Source organism: Octodon degus, unplaced genomic scaffold (assembly GCF_000260255.1).
Source record: "Octodon degus isolate 3935 unplaced genomic scaffold, OctDeg1.0 scaffold00034, whole genome shotgun sequence".
NCBI lineage: Eukaryota > Metazoa > Chordata > Mammalia > Rodentia > Octodontidae > Octodon > Octodon degus.
Window position 1 is genome coordinate 9,760,238 of NW_004524610.1, and position 25,748 is coordinate 9,785,985.

General features: G+C 39.5%; 1 protein-coding gene across 1 annotated transcript in view; it reads left to right on the top strand.

The window, feature by feature from the left end:
* Rspo3 (R-spondin 3) overlaps positions 1-25,748 on the top strand; it is an 84,855-nt gene that overhangs the window by 36,809 nt on the left and 22,298 nt on the right. The window contains exon 4 of the mRNA XM_004630244.3: positions 624-821. Within this exon, the coding sequence (XP_004630301.1) occupies positions 624-821 (198 nt within the window). The remainder of the gene's footprint in view (positions 1-623; positions 822-25,748) is intronic.

Here is a 25,748-nt window from a genome sequence, read left to right on the forward strand (position 1 = left end):
GGCTCTTTTGCCTGCCAGGTGAGCACTTATTCTACTGAGCCAGAGTTTAACAGCACAGGAAGAGGAAAGCACAGAGGCCAAGGATTTGGATGCAGTTTCTGACCAACAGTTTTCCAGGAGGGAGGCTCACAGCCGTGTCCCCAGTATCTATAAATCAGCAGCCCCTCTGTGGACAACACCTGGATTTTTGACAAGTCAAAAGTTCCAGGGCTGTGTCTAGCTTTCTGTGTTTCATCAGGCCTGGCATGTATTCTGATGCAGGCTAAAGTTTGAAAATGAACTGTCTAGCAAATAATTAGAACTTAGGTACTGACCGCGGACCGGTCGGTACTTGCAGCAGTGCTCTGGGAGTGTCACCGCGTTGTAACCCTAGCAGTGGCAGGGCTGGATGTAGAACAAAAAGGAAAGCCAAACATGTGTTTCACTGAGAGCACAAGGAGGGAAAGCAAAGACTCCGTGTCTGCCTCTCCCTCCCTGCTTGCGCTCTGTCTGAGCCATCTTGCTCCACACTTGCCAGAAGGACTTACCCTCAGCGCCAGGCTCCTGGCCGCAGCAAGGCTTTCCCTCCTTAGTGTGGCCGAGTTTGCGAGCCCACTGAAATCACGCCTGTCGTTGTGTTGCAGTGCACTGCGAGGCTGGAGAGTGGAGTCCTTGGGGTCCGTGCACGAAGAAGGGGAAAACGTGCGGCTTCAAGAGAGGGACTGAGACCCGAGTCCGAGCAATAATTCAGCACCCTTCGGCGAAGGGGAGCCTGTGTCCTCCTACCACCGAGACAAGGAGGTGCACAGTGCAGAGGAAGAAGTGCCAGAAGGGAGAGCGAGGTACGGCCCGTGCAGCCCGGCTGGCTTGCTTGACTCTTCATCAGTTCATGCGTAATGCACTCTTTTTTCTCAGAGAACAGTTTGACAATAGTATTCATGTTTAAACCCTAAAAAGTTTATGAAATAAAAGACACGTTGGCTCTGAGCTATAGACTATAGATATAATAAAAGAATGGAGTTCACTATCAGAAATTTACTATCAGAGTAAGGTGTACTACTTGAATTGTGAAGCTTCAGGCTGTATTCTAAGGCCATGCTTTTTCCTGTAATTAATTCACCTCCAGTGCTTGGAAAACTTTAGGGAAATCCTGTAACATAAGTCAGAATGCCATTTGGCTCAAAATCATGGCAAAAGCACATCCCCAATTATTCCTTTCCTTGTCACTCACAAATGAAAGTGGCACAATTAGGTTTATACTTGATTAGCTAAGTATATATTTACTTTTTTTTTTTGCAGAACTGGGAATTGAACTCAGGCTCTTGCGCTTGCCAGGGAAGCACTTATTCCACTGAGCCATCTCCCCAGCCCCTATATTTACTTTTAATATTGACTTTATATTTGGAAAAAATGAACAAGTCCGTATTTTATAAGGAAAATATAACCATTAATAACATCCTCTCCCCATGTTTTTGTTTTCTATATTGCGCTAATTTTATATGTTAGACTACAGAACCTGTTATATCAATACTAACTGGGTCAGGACATGTTCTAAAATCTTACGAGTGTCAAGAAAAGATATATAATGAAATCTGATGTTCGATTAAATGTGATGCTCCATTTAGAAGAGCCGCAGGTTGTTGATTTGTTGCTGTTGTTGTTGACCTTTGAAACAGCATTTTCCTATCTTTGAAAATTTATGTCCCCAGCACTCCTGAATACTAATATGTTGTGTAAATTGAAATAACTGTTAGTAGTTATTTAGTGAACCTATAAATGAGTGCTTTATTTATTTATTTATTGATTGATTGATTGATTGGGTGCCCTGGGCAATTTTATTACTTGTTCCCTAAACCTCAGCTGCCTCATGAATAGCACCTAGTTCATAATGATGATTAAATGCACTAATGCAAAAAACAGTATGTGTCTGGGCCATGCTATGCCTCCAACAAATCCCAGTTGTCAGCTGCTGTTATTCACCTGTCCATGTCACCACAGGGATGGAAGGTTTAACAGAAAAAACGTGTTTTAGCCCCCGGGACATGAGCTGCCCAGTTCGTCCCCAGGGGTCCCCAGGTGTTCCATCCTGGACAGCTGCTAGGTGGCTTTCATCTGCAAAACTGGGAAAAGCCATCTGAGCTGTTTGGGTAGAAGACATGAGCATTCAATCTTCCAGCCTGACAGGCCTAGATGCGTTCTTGTTGATGTAGAAGACTCTGTTGGGGGTGGAGAGAAGCCAAGTCCGGCACCCCGGTTGTACTTCCAGCTCATGACCCGGTCGTAGTCCTGCTGCAACTTCTGCTGCAGGGTGTTGGCTGCTGCCTTGCTGAGGGCCACGTTGGGCCTTCTGGTCATGCAAGGGGACAAGTGGCCAACACAGGGGACAGATTCTTAAAGCCACCCATGTTTGAGAAATTTCACTTTCTGTTCCTTGTTTGCAAAATTTGCAGTATCCCACTGGCCAAACTGGGTTCCCGTCCACTTCCTGGGTTCACGCTCTTCTGTCTTGCCTGACTTGCCTTCAAAAGAACCAGCACCCTGGCAAGCTGACCCTCTTCGCTCATTTCATGCATTCATGTGCCATAGTTTAAGTGGGTTCTTCCTTTACGGTCACGCAGAGCTCTGTGCCATAGAGATCAGCAACTAAGTAGAGGACAGTCACGTGACACTTTCCAGGTACATTCAGAACCCAGTGAAGCTCTGAGATGTAACAGCAGTGTTGACAATATCATATTGTAAAAGAGCTTAACAGTATTTATGAAGGGGATTTTATAAAAACTGTCTGTTAAAAAAGGATTTAGGTCACCAATGCAAAATATTTTTCATTGTATGAATTGGCTATCATCAGAATGTGGCCCCTGCAGCCCTAATAATCAAGTAGTGTGATAAAACGGATGAAGACATGGGTTACTTGAAAGAGAACTTCAAACTTTTGTAAACTTATAAGAGGTTTTGATTAAAATTTAATTTCAGGAATGAAAGTTGGCTAGTGAGAAAGGTCCTTCTAGCATTTGTTACCAATTAATTTAAAACATCTTAGATTTTAAAAGTTGGACTTGGAAGTCAAATATTTCATCACTCTGCCTGTTGGTAGGCTCCCATAACCCTACATTTACTTATGTTTACTAAATTTTCTTAAAATTTAATGACTTACAGGTGGTCTGTGTTCATATTCTTTCCACTAAGAGTCTACAGTGATAATCAGTATTCAGTACGTTTGGCTTTTAAATTTAAGTAACAAAAGGTTTGGCCAATAGAGAAATTAGACGCTGATACTAATTGCCTGTTATTTATTTGATGAGAGAAATGGCCTTTTACTTTGCTAGTGCTTCACTTAAACATTAACTCTGAAAATGTCACTTCTTAAAGCTAGCAAGTGAGAAGATAGATAATGCCCCCAAGACCTTTGAAATAGTAAGACTTGGCAGAAGACTTGGCTTCAAAGCTTCTTCGTGGTCTGTTTCCTCTGAGAATGCAATAACATTTTGCATTTACAAAGAGAACTTTACACAATAGAAAAATGCAAGGGTTTAATTCATAAGTTTGATACCACATGGACTGACAAATAGGGAATGTGAATCATTTATAAATAAATTCCAGATCTAGTGCCACCTTTATGTACTCCTCATCTTTAATGTATTTGTTTAATTTTTTTTCAAATAGTTTAGAAAGTTAAGGTAGGAAGAAAATTGTTACTCTTCTCATTCATTACTTCTCTGCCCTAAAGAGCTTACTTTTGCAGATCATTCATCAAGTATGCTTATATTGACCAACAGAACCATATATTGTCTCCAAAAGTGTAGAACAGTATAATAAGCCCTCCACAAGCTTCCCATAAAGATGTGATTTATCTGCAAGAACAACCTCAGGAATTTTTTGGGCTATATTGATGATTAAACTGGATTACTTTTTCTTTTTAATTCTTTTGACATTTTTTTTTACCAATTCTGCATGCTTATGGCTGGTAATCAGAACAATTAATTTGAAGATAACAATATACAATATAGCAACCATTGTTGAATTCCTATCATTTTGTTTAATGAAATTCTGTATCATTTCTAACGGTTTTCTTTTACTACTTTTTATTGTCTTTTTTAAAAATAAAAAATATATACAAATAAAAAACTGGATTGTTTCTATTGACAACAAAGCAGAATATTTTTTGTTTCTTTTTTGATGCTGGAAGTAGCATTTGTGCTTTAGAAATGATACTTTTTAAACTGGGAAGCTCACATCAGTTCTTAAAATAGAAATTGAATAATTTTTGTGATTCATTTTTGTTCTGTTTTATGAGCTTTAGATGTTTCTAGTGGATTTGCTATCAGTAAGTACATCTGTTCAATGATTGAGATAAATGATGTCACTACCAGCCCCCCCCAAAAAAATCCTTATATCAACCTAAAGCAGTAAAAAGCCAAGTAATTATGACCTCAGCACATCTTACTCCATCAACAACATTAAGCACTATGACACACATCATCATCCAGGTCTTCATTTGGGTTCTTAGATGATTATATTTTCTACCTACAGACACAAATATGTGCATCTTAAATTTTAGCCATTGTCTTAAATTTTCAATTGAGGTGGTAAAAACCACAAACACACATGGGAAGAAGAATATCAGGTCAAAGGAAGTAAATTTTAGTTTCTATTTGTATTTTTAAAAATGTGTTGATATTTCTGATTTTAACTAGGGTGGGCAACTTAAAAGCATTTCTGTCTCTATGAACATGAATCATCTTACTGTGTTGGGAACTTTGTACTCTTCTATTCACTTTAAAATACTTCACAAGTTATTTAAACTAATAGTTAACCTACTGTGTTACAGAAAACGCAGCTCACTCCTGCTCTGTTTTGATGTCCAGGCTGACCTCTCTGCTCCGCCCCAGGCCTGTTCCCTTCCCAGTTCCATGAGCTCTATTCTACCTCCATTCTTCTCTGAGATAAGATCTTATTTATTTATTTATTTATTTATTTATTTATTTATTTATTTTTCAGTACTGAACTCATGGGCTTTGAACTACAGCCCCTATTTTATTTTATTTTATTTTATTTTTTATTTTGAGACAAGGTCTTATTAAGTCACTAAATTAAGCAAGACTGCTCCAACCTTGTGATTCTCCTGCATCTGCTTCCCCAATTTGTGGGACTAGAGGTGTGGTCTACTATGCCCTGCTAAGATCCATTTTTGAAGCAGGTGCTTTTTTATAAGTGGTAAATGGTCCAATATTTGCTGCTTCATGTGATTAAATACCCTTTAAAACTTCATTCCAAAATGTTTCCAAATATGAGACCTAGAGCTATACTACTTTTTCTTTTCTTTTTCCTTTTTTTCCCTTTGATATTATTTCTAAAGATGAAAAGATTACAGTTTGTGCCAGGTACAACCTGTTTAAGTACAGGCTTTCAATGATAGTACCAGGGTGCTATTGCCTTTGAAAGAGCATCAGGGCTGGGGAGATAGCTCAGCGGCATAAGTGCCTGCCTGACAGCGCAAGGACTGAGTTTGATCCCTGGTACAGAAAGAAAGAAGAAAGAAAGAAAGAAAGAAAGAAAGAAAGAAAGAAAGAAAGAAAGAAAGAAAGAAAGAAGGAAGGAAGGAAGGAAGGAAGGAAGGAAGGAAGGAAGGAAGGAAGGAAGGAAGGAAGGGGAAAAGAAAAGACAAAGCATAGACACTGTTAATCTCTAAAGATTTCCATAAAACAGGTTTCGTCTTGGGATTAAGACTTGCTCTCTTTCATTTGATCATGCTTTCCCCTTAGCCATACCATGTAACTCGTATTGCTATTTCTTTCCCTCCAACTTCAGCTTAATCATTAAAATATCAAGTCAGCTTGCAAACTCAGTGTAGACTGCTATGAGTCCAATATTCATGCAGCCAAATCTGCGGGTGTGACAGTCGACAGCATCAGCAACAGACCCCCCACGTCGTACTGTTCTCTCTAGCATTGGTGCTTCGGTGGCCGGATCTCCGTGAGGATTCTCCGTTGCCCGTGTTTGTGGATGGCAGACTAAACCATAGTTATTTATGTGACAACTGACTCCTCTGTCACCAAGCCCAAGCACCACAGTCAGCGCTGGATGGATAGAAAGCAATAAAGTGGCGGTGACTCAGTTGCTTGTTCGAACACATTTCACAATCCCACCAAATATTCTTAAACTTCTCAGTTTAAAGATAAAACTGCAGAAAATCAGAAATCATTTGCTTCATGGGTTACAGCCCTAAGTTGACATTCTTATATTGCAATCAGCAATCAATACTTCAGTGATTAAGGCAAAATTTATATTATTTCATTTCGTAGGCTGCAATTTGGAGATTGTAACTAGTGGCAGTCAAAATCTATAGGTACATTATGGCGGGAAATGCTTATGTTATTCCAACTCATACAGCCCCTTCTATGAGGATGAAACATTCCGCATGGTTTCTGCTGTTTCCACCTAGCACCCTACAAAAGTAGTCGCTGTAATCCGTGATTGCTGAAAATGCGGGTACACTGGGATTTTTTTCTAGGGTGTCTTTGTGCCTGGTTTTCCAGCCATCCATGTGCTTCACAAAGCACACACTGGTCAGGTCATTGATTGGAGTTCTTGCTGCTTCACCAAAGCCCTGTCCAGCCTCAAGCAAACACACCTCTTGCTTTTGTTTATATCCCTGGGGGAAGGTTGTTTCTGTTGGCTTTTGCTGCATAACAAATAACCTCAAGCACATAGAGGCCTAAAACAACAACCACTTATTTAACAGCCTGTGGCTAGGTAGCTTTGGCTTCCAGGCCAGCCTTAGCGGGGGCTCGCTGAGATGGCTGCGTGGCTGCGGACTGCAGAAATCAGGCGATGGTTCCATCTTCAGGGAAATGGCGCAGGGGACCCAAGGGTTCCAGACAAAGAGCAGAAGGGGTTCCTTTTTGGCTGAGGTTGGGAACTGGCTTGTTCTATGTCCCCAAGCTTCTGTCAGCTCATGCTGGTCACAGATTTATGCCAGACCTGATTGAAAAGGTGGAGCATAGACCGCACCTGCTGGCAGGAGAAGCTGCAACAAACATTACCTTGCCAACTCCTGTGCTGGGCAGGGAACCGTGGAAAGATGCAATCATTTTTGCAGCCTGCCTTAACCGTCTTTCTCTTGTTTGGAGTGCAATGAATATGCCTGCCTAGTATTTCAACAGTCTCTTACTGTCTGGGATAACTGTCCTTCCCTTTGTAAAAACAGTGTATGGTTTATGCAGGAGATGTGCAAGATATCAGTTCTGTCCTTCTTTTCCATTTGTAATGGGCAGAACAAGAAGAGAAAATAGAAAGAAAGGCCAAGATACACTCATCTGCTCGACAAATATTGATTAAAGCACCAGCTGTGTGCTAGGAACACTGAGGAATCTAAGGGTGAATAAAAAAGACAGAAGTCCCTTTCACACTAGGCATCAATACCATGGTTCACGTTGTTCCAGGAAGTAAGGAGCAGCTTACTTGCAGCAAATATCTGTGTTGACAGTGTGCATTTTAAGACCACCAGTGTCTGTGGTCTTCCTTAGAGTTTGCTAATGCATTTATGAAAGACATCTGTTTATGTTGGCGCACATAAGATATTTCTGCCTATGTTTTATTTTGGCCTTGAGGCAAATAGATGCATTCTTCCTGCGACCACCATGCTGATGTGCCGCTATTTGTTCCTACGATGCCAAAGTGGGAGAAAGGTACAGCTTGTGGCTGTGGAGCTGAGAAGACTTAATGGGGCCTTTGGAGAAATGACCCTGAGGCCCTGGCTGTGTGCGCAGCCTGTCCCGGCCAACCCAGATCCCTGCCAATTAAGGGCTCCCTAGAGAGGCTCCACAGCACATCAGCATAAATTTAAATTCTGGACCCCCAGATAGAGTTTGGAAAGGGCCTCTCATCCTCTGCTAATTACAAAGTAAACATTTCTCAGCAAAAAGACACTTCCTCCTCCCAGGCTTGTCCTCTCCACCCCGTAGTGAGTGGCTTCTTCAGGCTGCTGGGGTTGCTGAAACCTCTCTGGCACAGTAGCGCCCGCATTGCAAGGCAGGGAAGGATTATTCTTATGTAGATCATGGTCTTGTTTGATTTTTGTCTACTCCAGCAACGCTGTGGAAGCCTCACCGGCTAACTGGCTAACTTCGTATGTGTTACAGCCTAGCAGACAGGGCTGGATACCTTCTTCCCAGGTTTTCAAGAAGCCTAACAGAGAAAATGCACAAAGGATACAGTTGAGTTCTTTCTGTGACATCAGTGACTAACAGCCCCAAGCTTGGTTATGTTAAAAGCATATGCTTTTGGGCATTGGTTTTTGTATTTTATTTGTTTGTTTTGTTTTTTTGTATTTTAGGGAAGGGTCTACAGAGTGTTCAGGGTCTCACTACTAGACTGGACTCTTACTGATTCTCCTGTTTACAGCCTCCCAAAAGCTGGGATTATAGGCGCGCACCACCACACCCAGTCTCAATTGCTCTCTCAGCATGCCATGGGGGGGGGCAGGGCCAGCACCACAGGCTTCGGGATCAAACCCCAGCTCCTGCTTACAGGCATTTTAATTTGCTGAGCTATTTGAGCTATTTGGCTGTCGCTGTTTTGGGGTATTGTAAGAGGAATTCACCATCAAATGGCTTAATCCTTCATCTACATGGCTGTCACAGGGGACTTTAATAGAATAAGGTATATATTTGGCTGGTGGGCAAATTCAAGCATAGTTTCCAGCCTAGTGTCCTGCACCAGTAAATTACCATCATTTACAAGATGAACTGGTAGCAGAGGAAAAAGTCTCAGAACCTCTTAATCCACAGAGTTCTCTCCTACCAGTTACTTCTCCACTGCATTTTCAATTCAGTTCCTTTAAACTTTTGTTCAAAGCACCCCCTTTAACATATCCTAAATTAAAAGTAATTATTATTTTACCTGATTTTTAGTTTCTCTAAAAATTATCTATATGCAATAATTGATAAAATAGAAATATGCATTGAAGATATACTTATTAGTGAAATAAACCAGACCCACATCTGTAAATATCGTATTGTCTCCCTAATATAAGGACTTACAATTCCATATATGATTAGGTTTCTAAATTTCTTTGTAAAAATATGTAAATGCTTATTTCTACTCTTATATAATTATTTTTCCTTCATATTTTGTAAGGACTTAAAGTTCAACATATCAATATCTGATGGAAAACACCTGTTCCAGGATATGCCAAAATGTTTGATATTTCGACAGATAGGATAAACCGAACTGCATATATTGCAGGTTAATAATTAGCTTCTCTTCTGGAGGGTTAACAACCTAAGTTAGCAGATCAAAATTTGGAGAAAAGGAAGGGCTGCATGGTTAGCCAACATTTTGGCCTTAGCCTTTCAAGGTCAGTGAAGACTCGGGACATAGGAGAACCTGTACTGTAACAACATGTAACTCAGTTGTGCTCCAAACTTTCTAATCAAGAAGATTATGGAGCCACAGAGAAATGTGTTTGAGGATCTAAAGTGAGCCTGGGGAGAGTCACATGGAGAGAAAAAAACATATTCTCAAGCTTTCACAGAGAGCAAATTGGTCAAGCAATGGCCGTGACTCATCCTCAGGTCAAACACTGACAAAAGGTTGTATAAAAAGTGGTACAGGGCTACAGGATAAATCCTGAAAGTACTTGGCTGACCTTATCAGATACAAAAGTTACAATTCTGGGTATATAGGTCTTGCTGTATCTTGGTCTTAACCATCCAGCAGAAAAGTATAAAAATGAGATATATAAAGTAAATCCATATTAATACGATGAGCTGTAAAAGGCTCAAGTCAATAACTTCTGAGGATAACCCACTAATATTATAGACTGCTAGACAGTGTTAGATGTTTAGTTGAATTCACACACTTATAGTACTTAGATGCCAATAGAATATTCACCTCTGACAGGACTAAATAAATAAATAAAATTTTTTTAAAAAAGAACAGAAGTATGCATTAAAAATATATTTGGTTCTTCTCTGTCAGGGGGGAGGTTAAATTATGAGACCATATCTAGGGAAAAAAAATTATTGTGTTTTCTAATCTATAACACCCATGGGCTTTCTTCTATAATAAGTCCATTTTTGTTTTCTGTTTTTATTGATATTCACATAAATTGTTTTATTATATAAACACATTTCTCCCTTCAAATATTTATGGGCACATAACTATATCTCAATGATATTTTTCTCAATTGATAGAATATAAATCATGCAACTTAAAAAAAATCCTTCTGCCATTAATTTGATTTGAAACTGTCTCAGTGCTATTTGTTTCTCAATAAAATTATGGAAAAAAAATAAAAATAAAAAAATAGAAATGTACAATTATTTCTTCCTCATGGACAGTCCTTTTCCAGCAATTGCATCCTTATATTGTCCTGATCTTTCTGTGCTGATCAGGACATCTTAGTTGGAAATGGCAGATTACCTTATGCAAAAAGGAAGCTATTGGCTTTAGGTGCAGGTTCCTCTGGGGCCCAATATTACGCATCTGTCTGCTCCATTCTCCCAACCCACCCTGCCTCCAATTCTCTTGACTAGTCATCTGTTCTCCCTTATCTCCTAGTAGAAGGGAACCTGGTTAGGAGAGGCCACAGGTCCATATCTCTAGGGCTCCCGATTGAAAAGGCTTCTGCTCTCTCTTCTCTGGGGGGTCCAATCATCCAGTCATATGAAAGAATTCCAATTATCCCTGCTTGGGTCATGTGATCACCCCTTGGGCCAATCACTGCAGTGGAAATTAGAGTCTTTTCACTGGAGCACCTTCCTCAGATGCCTAAACATGAACCCAGGGACCAATGGCTTTGAGGGTAAAGGCTGTTTACAAATAATAGTGTAAGTGTAGATGGCCTTCTTCTGAAAAGAGGGGAGGGGTTGAAGTTCCCAATTAAGTAATAAAGAGCAATTGTAGCTTTAAAATCTGTTTCAGACTAGATATTCATGTCCCACCTAATGCAATGATATTTTAGCTATTTTTTCTAGAAACACTTTTGTGACAATAAGCTGGCTCCCACCAAATATAAATCAAATCCACTACTGTTTTCAATAGTTTCTGGGGCTGATTTGTGCAGGCTTAAGAAGAGTCATGTCCATTCCATTCCTAGCTGCTGCGTGCTCTGTGCAATTGACCTTTCGCTTGATTATGCACCAGGCCAATGGAACGTCAAGATTAATTAAACCTAATTACTGAACTCTTATGTTTATACTATGCATACACTACCGGGTCATAGCTCTGGGTCCAGGCTGCCATAATTGAAAAATATGCTTCGTAAAGACTTGTTTTGTTTGTTTGTTTTTGTTACTCAAAGAGTTTGCTTTTCCTATTTTTGTAATGAATCAGATTTAAGGAAGAGTTTTTGAGCAAAGTCCAATGACATTTTCTGTGTCAAAACAATCATGCACTTTTTAAAATGAAATATTCCTTGAACTGCTACAATCTGTGAAGTCTACTATCTGAACAATTACTTTCCTTTTTTTTTTTTTTTTTTTTTAATGTATTTGGATGTTACAGAGCCTCACTATAAAGCTCAGACTCATAGTGGTCCTCCTGCTTTTAGCCTCCCCAGCGCTGGGATTACAGGTGTGCTCCACCAAGCCCTGACTTCCATGTTTTTTGATAAAGTCACATTTTACACATAAAATGCTATGGTAGACTCATACTTGGGAAATAATAATTCCTAATTCCAAAACTGAAGCAGATCAAGAGGCCATGTGCATGCTTACTATCAGCAGTTATTGTCTAATTGCCTCATAACAAAAAGTATTCTCAAATTAATAGAAATCTGCTTTGCTATAGTGTCATTGGTAGAATGTCTACTAGATAAGTAATTTTTAAGGCTGTGTATACGATAGTGAAATATCACTTAGAAAAATAAGTCCAACTCATACTCATGTGACATGCTGTGTGTCTGCTCTCGAATCAGCACACATAAAACTACCGGGAATATTGTTTTATTTCAAATCTTGTTTCAACAACCGAGATAGTACACTACACGTGATGTTAGCCAGAAGGCCCCAGATACTACAGCATTCCCAGGCAAGCCAGTCATGTAGTCATATTTGTCAGCCTTGTCAAGCTTTATTTTGAAATATTCAAGAGAAATGACTTCTGTATTTAATTGTGCTACCTTAGCACATGTCAACTTCCTGCTGTGCCGCTCCACCCGCCGTCCCTCCTTTCCTTCCTATCCACGATGCCCTCCATTTACGTAGGAAATATCTGCAATCATTATTTCTCATTGTGTTCACCAAAAGTAACGTTTAATACTTGCAGCGCCAGCCCAGTGAACCAAAAAAGCTAGAGAAAACAACACCATCTCAGTTCAGTAGCAAGTGTGTCATTCATTTTGCTTAGCTGTTTAGATTTCACAAAAGGTGTAGTTTAAAACTATTGATTTACATGGTTTTGTTAAAAACTCAAAAAATTAGAAAATAAACAAGTAAAGGGCAATTATCTCTCTCTTTCAGAACAATCCATTCCTGCAAGAAAAACAGTATCAAAGCATGTTATATATCTTTCCATATTATTCCTCTGCCTAAGGGAATATACCTATGTGAAAATGTTTCGTAGAGAACAAATGTTTTATTTTAGAATGCACTTGGCCTATTCTTTCTCTACAGAAAGAGAAATGTGTGTTGTCCCACCTCAGTAGTGTGTGTGTGTGTGTGTGTGTGTGTGTGTGATTTTTTAACTTGTATAAATTGAGCACCTTTCCACAGCTTAGAATGTTTGCTACTGACGCAAGCACAAGCATCCTCCCAATTGATGCTTTGTACCAGCTGCAAAATGTTACACTCTATGAATAAAAATTCATTCAATTATTTTGCTGTTCAGGAGCAGTAAAATTATGTCCTGTGTTCCTTTTGCTACTACAATAAACATTTCAATTGTGTTAATGATACATTCACATTCCATCAGAAGTAAAAAAGATAGTACACGGCTTTTGAAATCCCGCACTTTCAATCTCGATTGTGCTCTTGACTATCTCTGAGACTGCGCGTGAGCTCCTTAGCCTTTGTGTACCTTACGTTCCTTATCTACAAAGCAAGGGTCAGAGTAATCACCTCACAAGGGCTGGATGAGCTGTGAATAAAGCTGTGACACTTGGAGCTGGGGAGACGGCTCAGTAGAATGAGCGCTTCCCTGGCAAGCGCAAGGGCCTGAGTTCAATCCCCAGTTCCACCAAGAAAAAAAAAAAAAACCTGTTACACTTGTGCCTAGTAAGTGCCCAGTAATTATAAAATCTGATATAAAGTGGAGTCCCAAACACTGGATAAATGAATAAAAGAGATCTGCATTTTAAATATTGTTATATTCTGTCAGGTCCTTTTTCAAAAATTTTTTGCAGTTTAAAATGACAATGTGTCAGAAATGTCAGTGCTCTTATGCTATTACGTAATTGGATGTTGTCAGTCCTCTAAGCTCTTGGCAATCTGAAGAATTAGCAAATGATTCTTGTTTTCTAGACATTTCCCAGGCTATTGGCTATTTGGAATTTTGAGCCCTTATTTATATTTTACCTATTTTTCTAATTTTTCTATTGAGTAAAATATAGCAGTTGTAGGAAAGTCGTGTGTAATAGAGATAATAACTTTGTGTCATGTGTAAAACATCTATTTTCTTAGTCTGCTATTTAGCAGACAATGCCTTTAGTGGGTGTTACATATTTAAATAATCTTATGCAATGCGGAGTCTTTAACTTGCTAGGTACCATAATCTGGTGTGTGCTGATCCATTCAACAGGCAATTATTAGCTGTAATGACACAGTGCTGTGCACCCTTGTGTCACTGTGTCATGTGCATGCCTGATGATCTTCATCCACGTACAAGGGTTAGATCTTTCCCTATATCCCTTATCAATCTACTTCCACCGCCTCTGCTGTAATTAAGAAATCTAAGCTAGAACTAAGCTTATTCTAGATTTCCTCCTCTTGCATAGTAAAAGCTACGTATGAGAAATCAGAGCAGGAATTGAAAAGTACTTTAAAGTTGGAATGGTCATCAGTTTTATTTTTTATCTTTTGTGTAATAAATGACATGAAAGAGTGACCTTGCCCTGTGTTGGTGTCACATGGTGGGCGATGACAGAGGACAAGGAATCTGTGTACTCGGCTTTCCACTGTGTTGTGCTGCTGAGAGGACACTGCATTTTATATTGCTTTATTTTCATTTTTTTTTTCCTGAACTATGTTCGTGAAATTGGATTCTCAGTTCCATTTGAGGAGCTCTCTCACGCTTAGTGCTGTCTCTCCACACTCCTTCACTGTTTTTCTTTCCCCAGCACTCACACGTGCAATAGTTAGACGTAGTTGTGGGGTACAGTGTGATAATCGGGGGAAGGCCTCTCTAGCCCAGTGTTTAAGCAGCAGAGAAAGCCACTTCCTTGAACTGTCCTTCACTGCCAAACTGGAGGAGTTTCCCATCAGTGAAATGGATTTTCCTAGCAGTTTCTTCATGCTGCCTGGTGGCTTGGAGTCTGATTTTTGGAAAGCACATGCGAGCATTAAGCAAGTTTCCCTTGGGAAGGTGGGCTGAAAGGTTTACTGAAAATAGGAGCCTAAAACAGGGTTATGGAGTAATACAAGTGTAAGAAGGACATATTTCATGAGTAAGAGAAGGTCACTTTTTTTTTTTTTAAACCATCCTAGGGATGGACCTGGAGCCTGAGCTTGCTAGGTAAGCTTTCTAATACTAAGTATTCTTAGCCCTTTATACATGTTATTTATTTTGAGACAGAGTCTTACTAGGTTGCCCAAAGTGGCCTTGAATCTGTCATAGTCCTGTCTCCGCGTCCAGAGCAGTCGGGGACCTGGCATTCGCCAGGAAGTGAGCAGCACGACATACTGAGGCGCTGCGCTCCATTCTAGTTCTCGGTTCCCGCCTCACCTTCGTACTCAGTGGTACTAAAATATGCAAATGGCCCTTGCACGCTTGTCATCTGCATCCGTAAAAATATCACGAAGAGATGCAGTTTTATAGCGCTGTCAACGCATATGTTAAGCCCACAGCCGGACCTTGTAGTGCGGTAGGATGTGTGGCACTGCAGCCTTGTGCACCTCTGCTGTACGCGGTCTCCCATAACCTCCCGGCACCACACCTTCCTCAGGGGTTCTTTCCCGGGCCCCTCCCTGCCTGTTTGACCACATGTGCAGTACTCAGTACTTACGTTCCTGGTGCACACTTACTGTGTGTGCTCAGCATATCCAACCTAATTCTTTCTTCACCCACTTGCCTCCCTCCCTCCCTGCTCTCTCCATCTTTCCATCCTTCCACGTGGGGAAAAACCTAGCGCCCTGCTTCCTATTCACATTTCTCTATTTTGCTTCCTATTTATAATATGGGCTCTTCACATACAAGTAACCATGCACTACTTAAACTAGTGTGTCTGATTCATTCCACGCAACATAGGGCCTCTAGGTGCACGCATTTTCCTACAAAGCTCACCTTCTTACGGCAGCGTAACACTCCAGTGTGTGAAGACCTCGTTTGCTTTATCCCTTATCTGATGGTGGACACACAGGCTGCTTCCAAGATTTAGTCATTGTGAAGTGTGCTGCTGGGAAGCAGAGGTAGCACCGCTGTAAAAAGATGCCTGTTCCTCGGTTGGGAATGTAGCCAGGGATGGATACCTGGGTCAGTTTAGGGTTTTGAAGGCATCTCCATATTGATTTCTGTGGTTGTCCTGGTTTACTTTTCCACCAACAGCATAGATAGCTTCCTTTCCTCCCACCCAGCCTTGCCCACTGCTGTTATCATTTGATTTCTTGATGATGGCCATTCTTTCGGAGGTAAGATGGAATACCAGTGTGGTTTAATATTCATTCTTCTAATCGCAGATAGTGTTGAGCTCTTCATATATATTGGCCATTTGTACTTCTTTAAAGTGTCTATTCGTGTGCCCATTTTTTGATTGAAGATCTGATTTTTTTTTTTTTTGAGTTCTTTTTGTTTTCTAGCTATTGGTCTTCTTTCTGAGGAAGAGCTGGCTTAAATTTTTCCCCATTCTGTACATTTTCTTTTCAATCTTTGTTTTTTTCTTCTGCTGTGCAAAGGCTCTATGATTTGACATGATCCCATTTTTTGATTCTCAGGAAAATTTCCTGTGCCATCAGTGTTCTATTTAGAAGCTCTTTATGCCGATTGCTTCAAGAATTTGATCTTCCATTAGGTTAACTCTGTTTTGATGTTTAGTTTCTAAAACTTTCTTTGTTTTAGTTTAGAACATGGTGCAATGTATGGGCCTAGATTCAATCTTCCACACGTCGATATCCAGTTTTCCTAAACCATTTATTAAAGATTTTATCTTTTCCTCCAGAGTATCTTTTACCTTTTTTTCAAAGATCAAATAGTCGAATATTGCTAGAGTTGTCATTTTATCATCTTTTCTATTTCATTCATCCTCTTACCTGCTTTCGTGCTCGTACCATGCTGTTTTTATCATTGTCTCTTTGTAATATAATTTCAAGTCCAGGATTGCAATGTCTTCTGCTTTTGCTGTTTTGGGTCTCTGAGATCCATGTGAATTTTCCAGTTGTTTTCCCTCAATCTGTGTATAATGCTGCTGTTACTTTGATTTGGATTGTGTTATCTGTATGCCAATTTTGGAGCTATGGCTATTTTGACTATATGGGTTTTACTCCTCTAAGAACAGGGTATATCTTTCCATTTTCTGATGACTTCTTTCCTTGTGTTTTTTCATAGTACTGTAGTTATCATTGTAGAAGTCTTTCACTTCCTTAGTTGTGCTAACTCCTGAGTAATTTTTTCTGGGTGCTATAGTGAATGGTATATTTTTTCTGGTATTTTCCTCAGTTTTTTTCTATAGGAATGCTAGTGAGTATTGTGTATTGATTTTTGTATCCTATTACATTATTAAATTTGGTTATCACTTCATAAGTTTTTAGTGGAATTTTTTTGAAGTCTTATGTAAAGGATCACGTCATCTGCAAATAATAATTTGACTTTTTTCCTATACATATCTTGATTTATTTTCTGGCCTAATTGCTCTTGCTAATATTTCAAATGCTACATTCTTCAGGAACAGTGAAAAGGGACATCCTTGTTTCTGATTTTAAAGGAAAAGCTTTCAGTTTTTCCGCATTTATTATGATGGCAGCAGATTTGTTACAAATGGCTTTTATCAAAAAAAAAAAAAAAGGCTTTTATCACATTGAGATGAGGTCCTTCTGTACCTATTTCTTTCAGTGTTATCATAAATGTTGATGTCAAATACTTTTCTATGTCTATTGGTTCTGAGATATTTGTCCTTGCTTCTGCTTATTGATTTATGTACGGTAAGCCATCCTTGCATCTCTGGGATGAAGTCTACTTGGTCCCAATACATGGTGTTTGTGATGCTTCACTGCATTCGGTTTGCCAGTATCTTGTTGAGGATTTTGCATCTAAGTTCATCAAAGAGGTAGGCCCGGAGTTCCCTTTTTTGGTTGGCTCCTTCTCTGGTTTGAGAATCAGTGGTCTGTCTTCTTTTGCTTACTGAATACATAATGTAAAACACTAAGTTGGAAACTGGACTCAAGTTGGGTAAGAGCTTAGAGAACTACTCTGAACACTTTTTACCCAAACTCTAAGGAGGTCAGATTTAGAAAAATCTCAGCTGCTATACTTGGATTCCATGAGCCACTCACCATTTATAAAATATTAATAAATGGTAGATGACAGATGTTTATTGCTTAACTAAAATGTGTGTAATGCTAATTTTTCTAAAAGTTAGTTTCATACCAGAGGACTTGAGTACACATATCAGAATGGGGAAAAAGTAAAACTATAAATGTGTGACCTAGAATCTTCTCACTCTAATCACTTATATTTCTATAAAAAACAGAACTATTTTGACTTTTGCCATATTAAACAATAAATTGTCTTGAAACTCTATTCTTTTAAACTAAAACTCCTATTTTGTAATCCCACATCTCTCTAAAAAGAGACTTATGAGTCATTTTATATATAAATATACAACACATAGACAAACCCCCCACACACACACTTAGTTGCTGATCTCAATGTCTAAAACCAAATTGTTTAACAAATACAACTTTCACAATCAGAAATTTTAAAACAATAGCCAAATGGTGACTTAGCTTAGACCCTAATATTCCATTGAGTCTAAGTAAATAATACTCACTCTGAATACAATAGCTTGGTACTTGTTTGTATAATTCTGAAAAACTCAGAAGATGCTTAGAATATAGTTTACAGTTATTACAAGGGGAGCAAAATGTTTTTACAGTAGAATTATTCATGGACTGAACATCATCCCTTCCTTAACAACAAAAAAAGACAGTAAAATTATTTGCTTAGGTTATATGTGTTCCTGAACTATATATTCATAAACTATAACCAAATTTATTAATGTGGACTCTTCCAACTGTGGGCTGTGATTTAATAATACTATCTATTTCAATCTTGGAAATTTTACATAATGAGGTGATTTAGTCTTTTAAATATTCTAGGCATGTCCACATTATTGTTACCAATTCCATTTTAAGGATGAGAAAAATGAGGCTTTAAGTATGAGTAGTTGATTTAAAAATATGAAGTAAGTGGCAGTCATGTAACCAAAAATCTAGACATGATGTCAGGGTCAGTCAGATAGCAGGTGACCGAAGCTGAAAAGAGCACAAGAAAACCTTCTGAGCGCCGGCTCCTAGTGGAGTTGTGACAACAGCCTGGATCATTGGACTTCCTTTCAGTCTGTCCACTTTCTCACAGGTTCCAGGTGATGCCAGTTTTTGTCTGTCTGCCCTTTGCTAATGCTGCCCCATTCCGTGAGTGTTTGTGTTATCCATTATTTCCATTGCTGTTGGCGGGGTGATAAAAGTGAACACATTCTATTCCTACCACTAAGTCTACTTAGTCTTTCTGTCTTATAATCATTCTGTTGTTCAGAGAACAACCTTGTGTATAAGAACTAAATTGGTCAGTGTTTCCCTTTTTGCTTTAACTGATATTTAAAAGCCAAGTCATTTTCCCGAATTGCCAACATCAGAGCTGAAAGCAGTAAGTGGTTTTGCTTGCAGCGGCCTGACCTCTAACTAAGACTGTCAGTCAGTAGAGTCAGTGATCCTGGGGCTGCTAGGGCTTTATACAATGTTCACAGGCTTCTGATTAAACAAAAATCTAATAAAGTTCTCACTGGCCTTTTAAAGAGGTTAGTTATGAAAGTTACCTCTTCATCCCGCTACTATTATATAACCCTCAAGACAGAAAAGTGAAATTTACTTAAAAATGCATTTCAAAACTCTAGACTTTATGCTGCATGTGTGAAGCATATATGGACTCCTTGGTTTGATGTGGCCACTCCAAACACAGCATGTTTCCCACCCAAGAGACTGCTTGGTGCGAAGCAGGCTGTGAGTGGGTAGAGTTCCAAGAGAGAACACCACATGCATGCGTGAGCTTAGCAGAGGCAGCCTGACTTGGGGTTCGTTCTTTGGGAACACGTGATAGTATGGAGGAGGCACGGGCTGCTCTCGATTGCTGTGGACATCTGCTAAAAGGCACAGAAGACTCAGGCCCAGACAATGCAAAATTTTCCTTAGAACACTACAGCTTAACACTGGAACAGGAAAATTGTCAGGGAACAGAGCTTGTTGTGTTCGACACGCTCTAATTGTATAGCATGGTTATTCTTGTAGGCAGAAAAAGAGCATTAAGCTGATTATTTGTGAAAGGTGTTTTTCTTCTAGTAGTATTATTAGATATGTATTTATGTCCTTTAGCTTAGTTTGCCAGGACTTCTAATGGCATGTATGTACTTCTAATGGCATGTATGTTTGTCCTACCTTGCTTTAACAAATGTTTAAAATTTTAAAGCAGCTTTCACATACTTTTTAGACATGAAATTGAGCTCACAAAATAGACTTAATTGCAAATTATTCAGGAACACATGGATGTATTTTCTTTAAATTATATACAGATTTTTCAGAATTAAGATGTGGTAAGAATCCACTAGAGGTCATTAAGCCTTCTAAACCACTTGAAACATAATTAAAGACTTGCAAATTCTAGCCTGGCCTAATGGAAATTAGAACCAATTTTGTGGTTGCAATTTTGGCATTGCCTACCTATCTTTATAAACACTATGTTTAGTATTGTTTTGAAATGGTAGCATTCCATTCAAGATGACCAAGAGGTGTGAAGACAGGGGGGAGAAGAGATGTTCAGAAATCCAGGCAGTAAATTCTTTTGAGAAACTGCTTCTATGCTGGCTTTGACTATTTCACAGCTCCTGTGCTGTACAAAGGACTAGCGTTCCTTCCGACCACGGTGTCATTGTCCTCTCCAGGCCCATGAGAGTGGACGGAGTCTTGCTTTGTGTTCTTCGGTTTATGTATGTGTCCACAATACCAATACTTTAGCTTTTTTAAAATATGTATAATGTATTTAGTACAGGGTCTACAAGGTCTCACTATGTAGATTGGACTCATAACGATTCTCCAGTTTTCAGCCTCTCAAGAGATAGAATTTCAGGCATGTGCCACCACACCCACTCAATTGCCATCTCAGCGTGCTCTGGGGGCGGGGCCAGTACAGCACATCAGGGATCGAACCCCGGCTGCTGAGCTCTGCCTAAGTAGGCTCTTTAGTCTGCTGAGCTATCTGGTCAGCTCTACTTTAGCATTTAGATAATTAAAAGTAATATGGCTAGAATCTTAAAACTGGAAAGACAGTCGCCAGCACAGGAAAGCGCTCAGAGTTTACTGTGCTCTTGCTTTATCAGCGATTCATCCGTCACTTAACTCATGTACCTTCCCCAAATAAAGAGGCTTATACTGACTTCCATGGGTTTTACCTGTGTATCTGCCTTTTGGTCTACCTTATCTTTGGTTTGTGAGTTTGTTTTGTTTTGCTTATTTGAGTAACTTAGAAAACAGAGCTCCGGTTTTCAAGACAAGTCCCAAAGCTCATTGTTTTGTTTTTGTTGGTTCGAAGATAGTATGTGCCTTCCTGAACGTTAAAACACAACAAATCCAAAGAAGAGATTTGCTATCAGAACAGCAGAATATGTTTCAGGAAGACTGTTGTGCTACATTCTTCAGTAATTGTTTGTCTCCCATTGCCCAGTGGAAATGGGATAGGTGACAGTTTCACTTCCTGAATATTGCACTCTGGTGACACTGATTCAGTTCATAAATGCTGATAAAGTGCTAGAAAACTTTTTTTATTTTTTATCGCTAATGTTTCTTTAACAACAATATTTGTTCAGCATTAATTTGCTAAAGAAAGCCCTCTTTCTCTGACAAAGCTGCAATGAACTTTAGCACAATCGTCACTTTCCTTTAAAAACCATAAATTCCATCATCTTCAGCTTATTTTATTATTATCATCTTGATATCATCCTAGAAGCGAGTAGCAGTAGATGGAGAGTCAACCCAGATACTCTTTTTTTTTTTTTTTTTTTTTTGGTGGAACCGGGGATTGAACTCAGGTCCTTGCGCTTGCCAGGGAAGCGCTTATTCCACTGAGCCATCTCCCCGGCCCCAACCCAGATATTTTTAATCACTATATTCTTGAAGACAGTCTCAACAAATTTCTAATAAGTGTAAGTAGAGCCACAGTGGATTGAATAAGGACATGTGCTGTTAGCCAAAGTCTCCCTAAGATCCATCTCAAGGATTTTTATTTTTCCTATAAGGATTGCGTCTGTGTTATCAGAAACAGTTGGGGTTACTTTAAAATACTCACAAAGTGCCCATATGAAAACAATACACTGTTGAACGCTCTGTAACATTAAACAGATCCAGACAAAGAAGAAAACAAATTCTGGGGTATTTTTGCAGTCAAGAACACCATAAAATTAAGGTCTCCGACCTGAATTCTACCTTCACATTGTCTTCAGCATTTCATATTTAATTACAGTAGGTGACTCACCAGTATAATAAATACAGATTTATGGGATAATTTAATGAATTTAATGTTCTTAAAACAAATGAAAACCACCCAAGAGGAGCTTCCCAAACCTGAGCCTGTCCAGATTGCGCTGGCTGAGATTCAGTGGAAGATCTCTGCTGTCCAGGGCCACGCAGAGACTCTAAAGTGTGGGGGGAGGTAGTGAGTGGGCAGAAGGGAGGCCAGGGCAGACTGCGAGGGCCAGGGACTTTTACTTCCTTTTTTAAATGAGCTTTAATACTCTTACTATTGACGTCCCTAGGTCCTACAATCTTGTCTAAGTTAGCTATTTGCATGATTATTTGTGAGTCAAACATCTTTTTAAAAATGTAAGATTTTAAAAGAACACTGTGTTTTTTTTTTCTTTTTAATGTATAGGAAGCAAAAAAAGACATTTGATTTTAGTTGTCACCAGAAAGTAATTTAAGGTGAATTTCTGATAATTCAGGGTTTGGACAGTGAATAATTTCAAGATATACTTTAAGAAGAAATATTGTATTTTAGATCTCTCTGTCTCTCTCTCTCTCTCTCTGTCTCTTTCTCTCTCTCTCTCTCTCTCTCTCTCTCTCTCTCTCTCTCTCTCTCTCTCTCCCTATATCTATTCAAATTAAAATCAGAGTTAATCTGCCTTCTGAGCCAGTGGTAAGTGATATAAACTACTTAAGGAGCTATTTGCTCATCAATTCTTTTTGTTGTTCCAGGAAGAGAACGCAGGACCTGGCGTGTGCCAGGCCAGAGCTGAGCCACTGAGCTATAGCCCTGGCCTTATGCGTCAATACTTGTAGCTGAGTTACTGTATTATAATCTTAACTGTTTTCTGTGGCAGCAAATTTTTATTTCCACGAGGTACCACCTATTTTTTCCCCACCCTATCCAGAGTCTGAGACCTTACTTGCTAAACTAATGGTCTGCTAGAATCCCATATCTCCTCAGTGGTGGGGCCTCTGGTCACTGAGGAGAATTCTGGCCAGGAGCTGCTGGCCTTTGGATCTTTGGTGTGATGTCTGATAGCCCAGGAAAGTGACTGCTAGATCTACTGCTTATGTCAGTGTTCCCACTGGGCATTTTATTCATTTCTTGGGAATTTAATAGAACAAATAACCAACAAATCATCAAAAACCATAACATGTTACCCAATTCTTGGGACTAAGCCAATGAAACGAAGTCAGTGTTGCAAATGTGAATTCCCAGTTTTTAAGCTACCAGCCGTACCCAATGCTTTTCAATGGCGAAGCTGTACCTCAGCAGCCTAAGGAGAGGCGGGCATCTGGTAGCTGCCTACAGAGGTTGCCCCCTTTGAACCAGCTTGCCAAACATGCAGGGAGGGGCAGAGTATTCCACCCAAAGAGCAGAGGGTAGCACACTATTGGGAAGAAGACGCGGAGGGAGAGAAGATCGGAACAGATCTGAGGGTGGTACCAGGTATTCCACAGCAGCACTAAGTGACAACCACTGGACCTTGCTTCTGTTAGAATTAGTGGCAAAGTGTGACTAGTGTGTTACAGATTCCAAGAGGAGAGAGAGAAAATGGAAAACCTAAAATGAGGAAACCAGGATTCCAGTTTTAAAAATGTCAGTTGAAAAGATTTGTGTTGACTTTTTTTATAATGAGTAAAAGCATTGAAAGACAAAAGAGAAAAGACTTACAAGAAGCCAAACTTTTTTTTAATACATCTGTTGTTTTTCCTCAAAAGTCAACTGTAAATGCTATCTAGAGAAGAGAGGCAGAGAGAGCCAAATTGTGAACTTCAAATTCTGTTTTCATTATTGGAGTTTTGTCCCCCTACCAGAAAATAGAATCATATCACATTAGAATGATGAAATAATTTTATTAGATTAATATTAACCTAATAATCTGTGGGACACAGTCCTGCTTGGATTCATTTCTATTTCAAAAATGAATGTGTAAAGTACCTATTCATTGAATACTAAATGGCATACACAGCTGCACCCCCGGGGCTGGGGAACGTCTGGGAGTGTGAGTAATAATGAGATTCTTAACATGTCGACTAATTGTATTTTACTGTGTGTATCCTTAAGCAAGAGATTGTATACTGCAGTTCACAGCAGAAAACATTTTGCACTCTTTGGCTGGACAATAGCTAACAATGTTGACCATAGCTCTTTGAGGTGCTATAAGTGCTGTCCACGTGCTTTAGTTACCACTGTTACAACACAGGGTCTCTCTCTCTCTCTCTCTCTCTCTCTCTCTCTCTCTTTTTTATTTATTTATTTTTTTTTTTTTGCGGAACCGGGGATTGAACTCAGGCCCTTGCGCTTGCCAGGGGAAACACTTATTCCACTGAGCCATCTCCCCGGCCCAGGGTCTCTCTTAATGAAGCTTTACCACGAGTCCATTTTGCTAATCATGAAAATAAAAGATAAGTGAAACAATTATATTTGAAACAAAATAGAGCTCTCTCTCTCTCTCTCTCTCTCTCTCTCTCTCTCTCTCTTTCACTAAGAAGCTCAGACTCATAGTGATCCTGTTTTCATCCTCCCCTGCAGTGGGATTACAGAGGTGCACCACTATGCCTCATCTCGGTCGCCAGCTCAGTACGCCCAGGGGTGGGGCTGGTGTGGCACGTGGTGCTAGGGATCTAACCCTGGTCCCTGCAGTTGCCTAAGCAGGCACTGGTTATCACCTTATATACTCTCCTAAAATATATGGGAATGACATAATGGTTGCATGCCACCAATCCTAGCACTTGGGAGGCTGAGGCAAGAGGGTCTCTGGGAGTTCAAGACCAGGCTGGACTGCACAACGAGTGCAAAGCCAGCCTGCACTACATAGCTAGACCCTGTCTCAAGATATATATTCCTGAAATATTTGGGAGTCTGATAAAAGTACTGTCCATGTTATAAATATACCTGATGAAAAGTCAGAATAGACATAGAAAATCAATTTCCAAAAAAAAATTTGCTGAACTGAGAGCCAACATATTAATTTATTGCTTTGTAGTAAACTCTTATGAATAAAATCAGTAAGATGTGCAGATACTGAAGTATCTATTCTAAGGCTCTTCTAGGTTTTCCACATTATAATTCTAAAGTATGAAACTATTGCTGAGAAAGGAGCACCTGTGTCTTTTCACATGTAACTTTTCTTGATTATTTCGAAGAAGGCAGACTAAACACGTAGTTCTGACATAGTGCAGCGTCCCGTGTTGATTTCTTCTTAACTCAGAAGCCTTCATCAGCCGAAAAGGATCTGAGGAGGGCAAAGCTTCCCAACCTCTGGCGATTCCGATAGAGGCGCTGAGCAGGGAGCCCAGAGGCTGCTAGGCACACTGGGCTCATCTCCCCAAGCGCTGTGACCACGCTGGTGTGGCAGCGGGTGAAGGCATCATTTCATCACTGAAGAATCTCCTGTCTCCACATTCCTTCACTGGCTTAGTGCTGATCTGCAGATGACACAGTCCAGATGAATTTCTGGTTAATAAGAATTCTTGTTCAAAAATTGACAAGAAAAAATATCCACCATCTGTAGAAACATGAAAGAGTACCCAAGTGTGCTGAACCACCTTGTTTACAATGTAGCTGACATTAAATGAGATTGTTTTTTATGAAAAGCAAACTGTTAAAGGAATTGGATTGAAAGTAGAAACATAAACCTTTAATTAAAAGTTAGAATATGGTTTCTTTCCAATAGTTGTTTTTCATTTATCATTTCGCACCTTCAATAAATTTAATATATTCAAATTTTCTGGAACAAAGTTTTCAGAAAGTAAATTATGACACTTCCAGTAATTTGTGTAGACAAATTTTTGTTCAAAACTAAGATGAACTTATTCAGTTTTTCCCCAAGAATCTGAATAGTAGGGTACTGGTCCTTAAAACTACTTTGGGAATATCTGAATTGA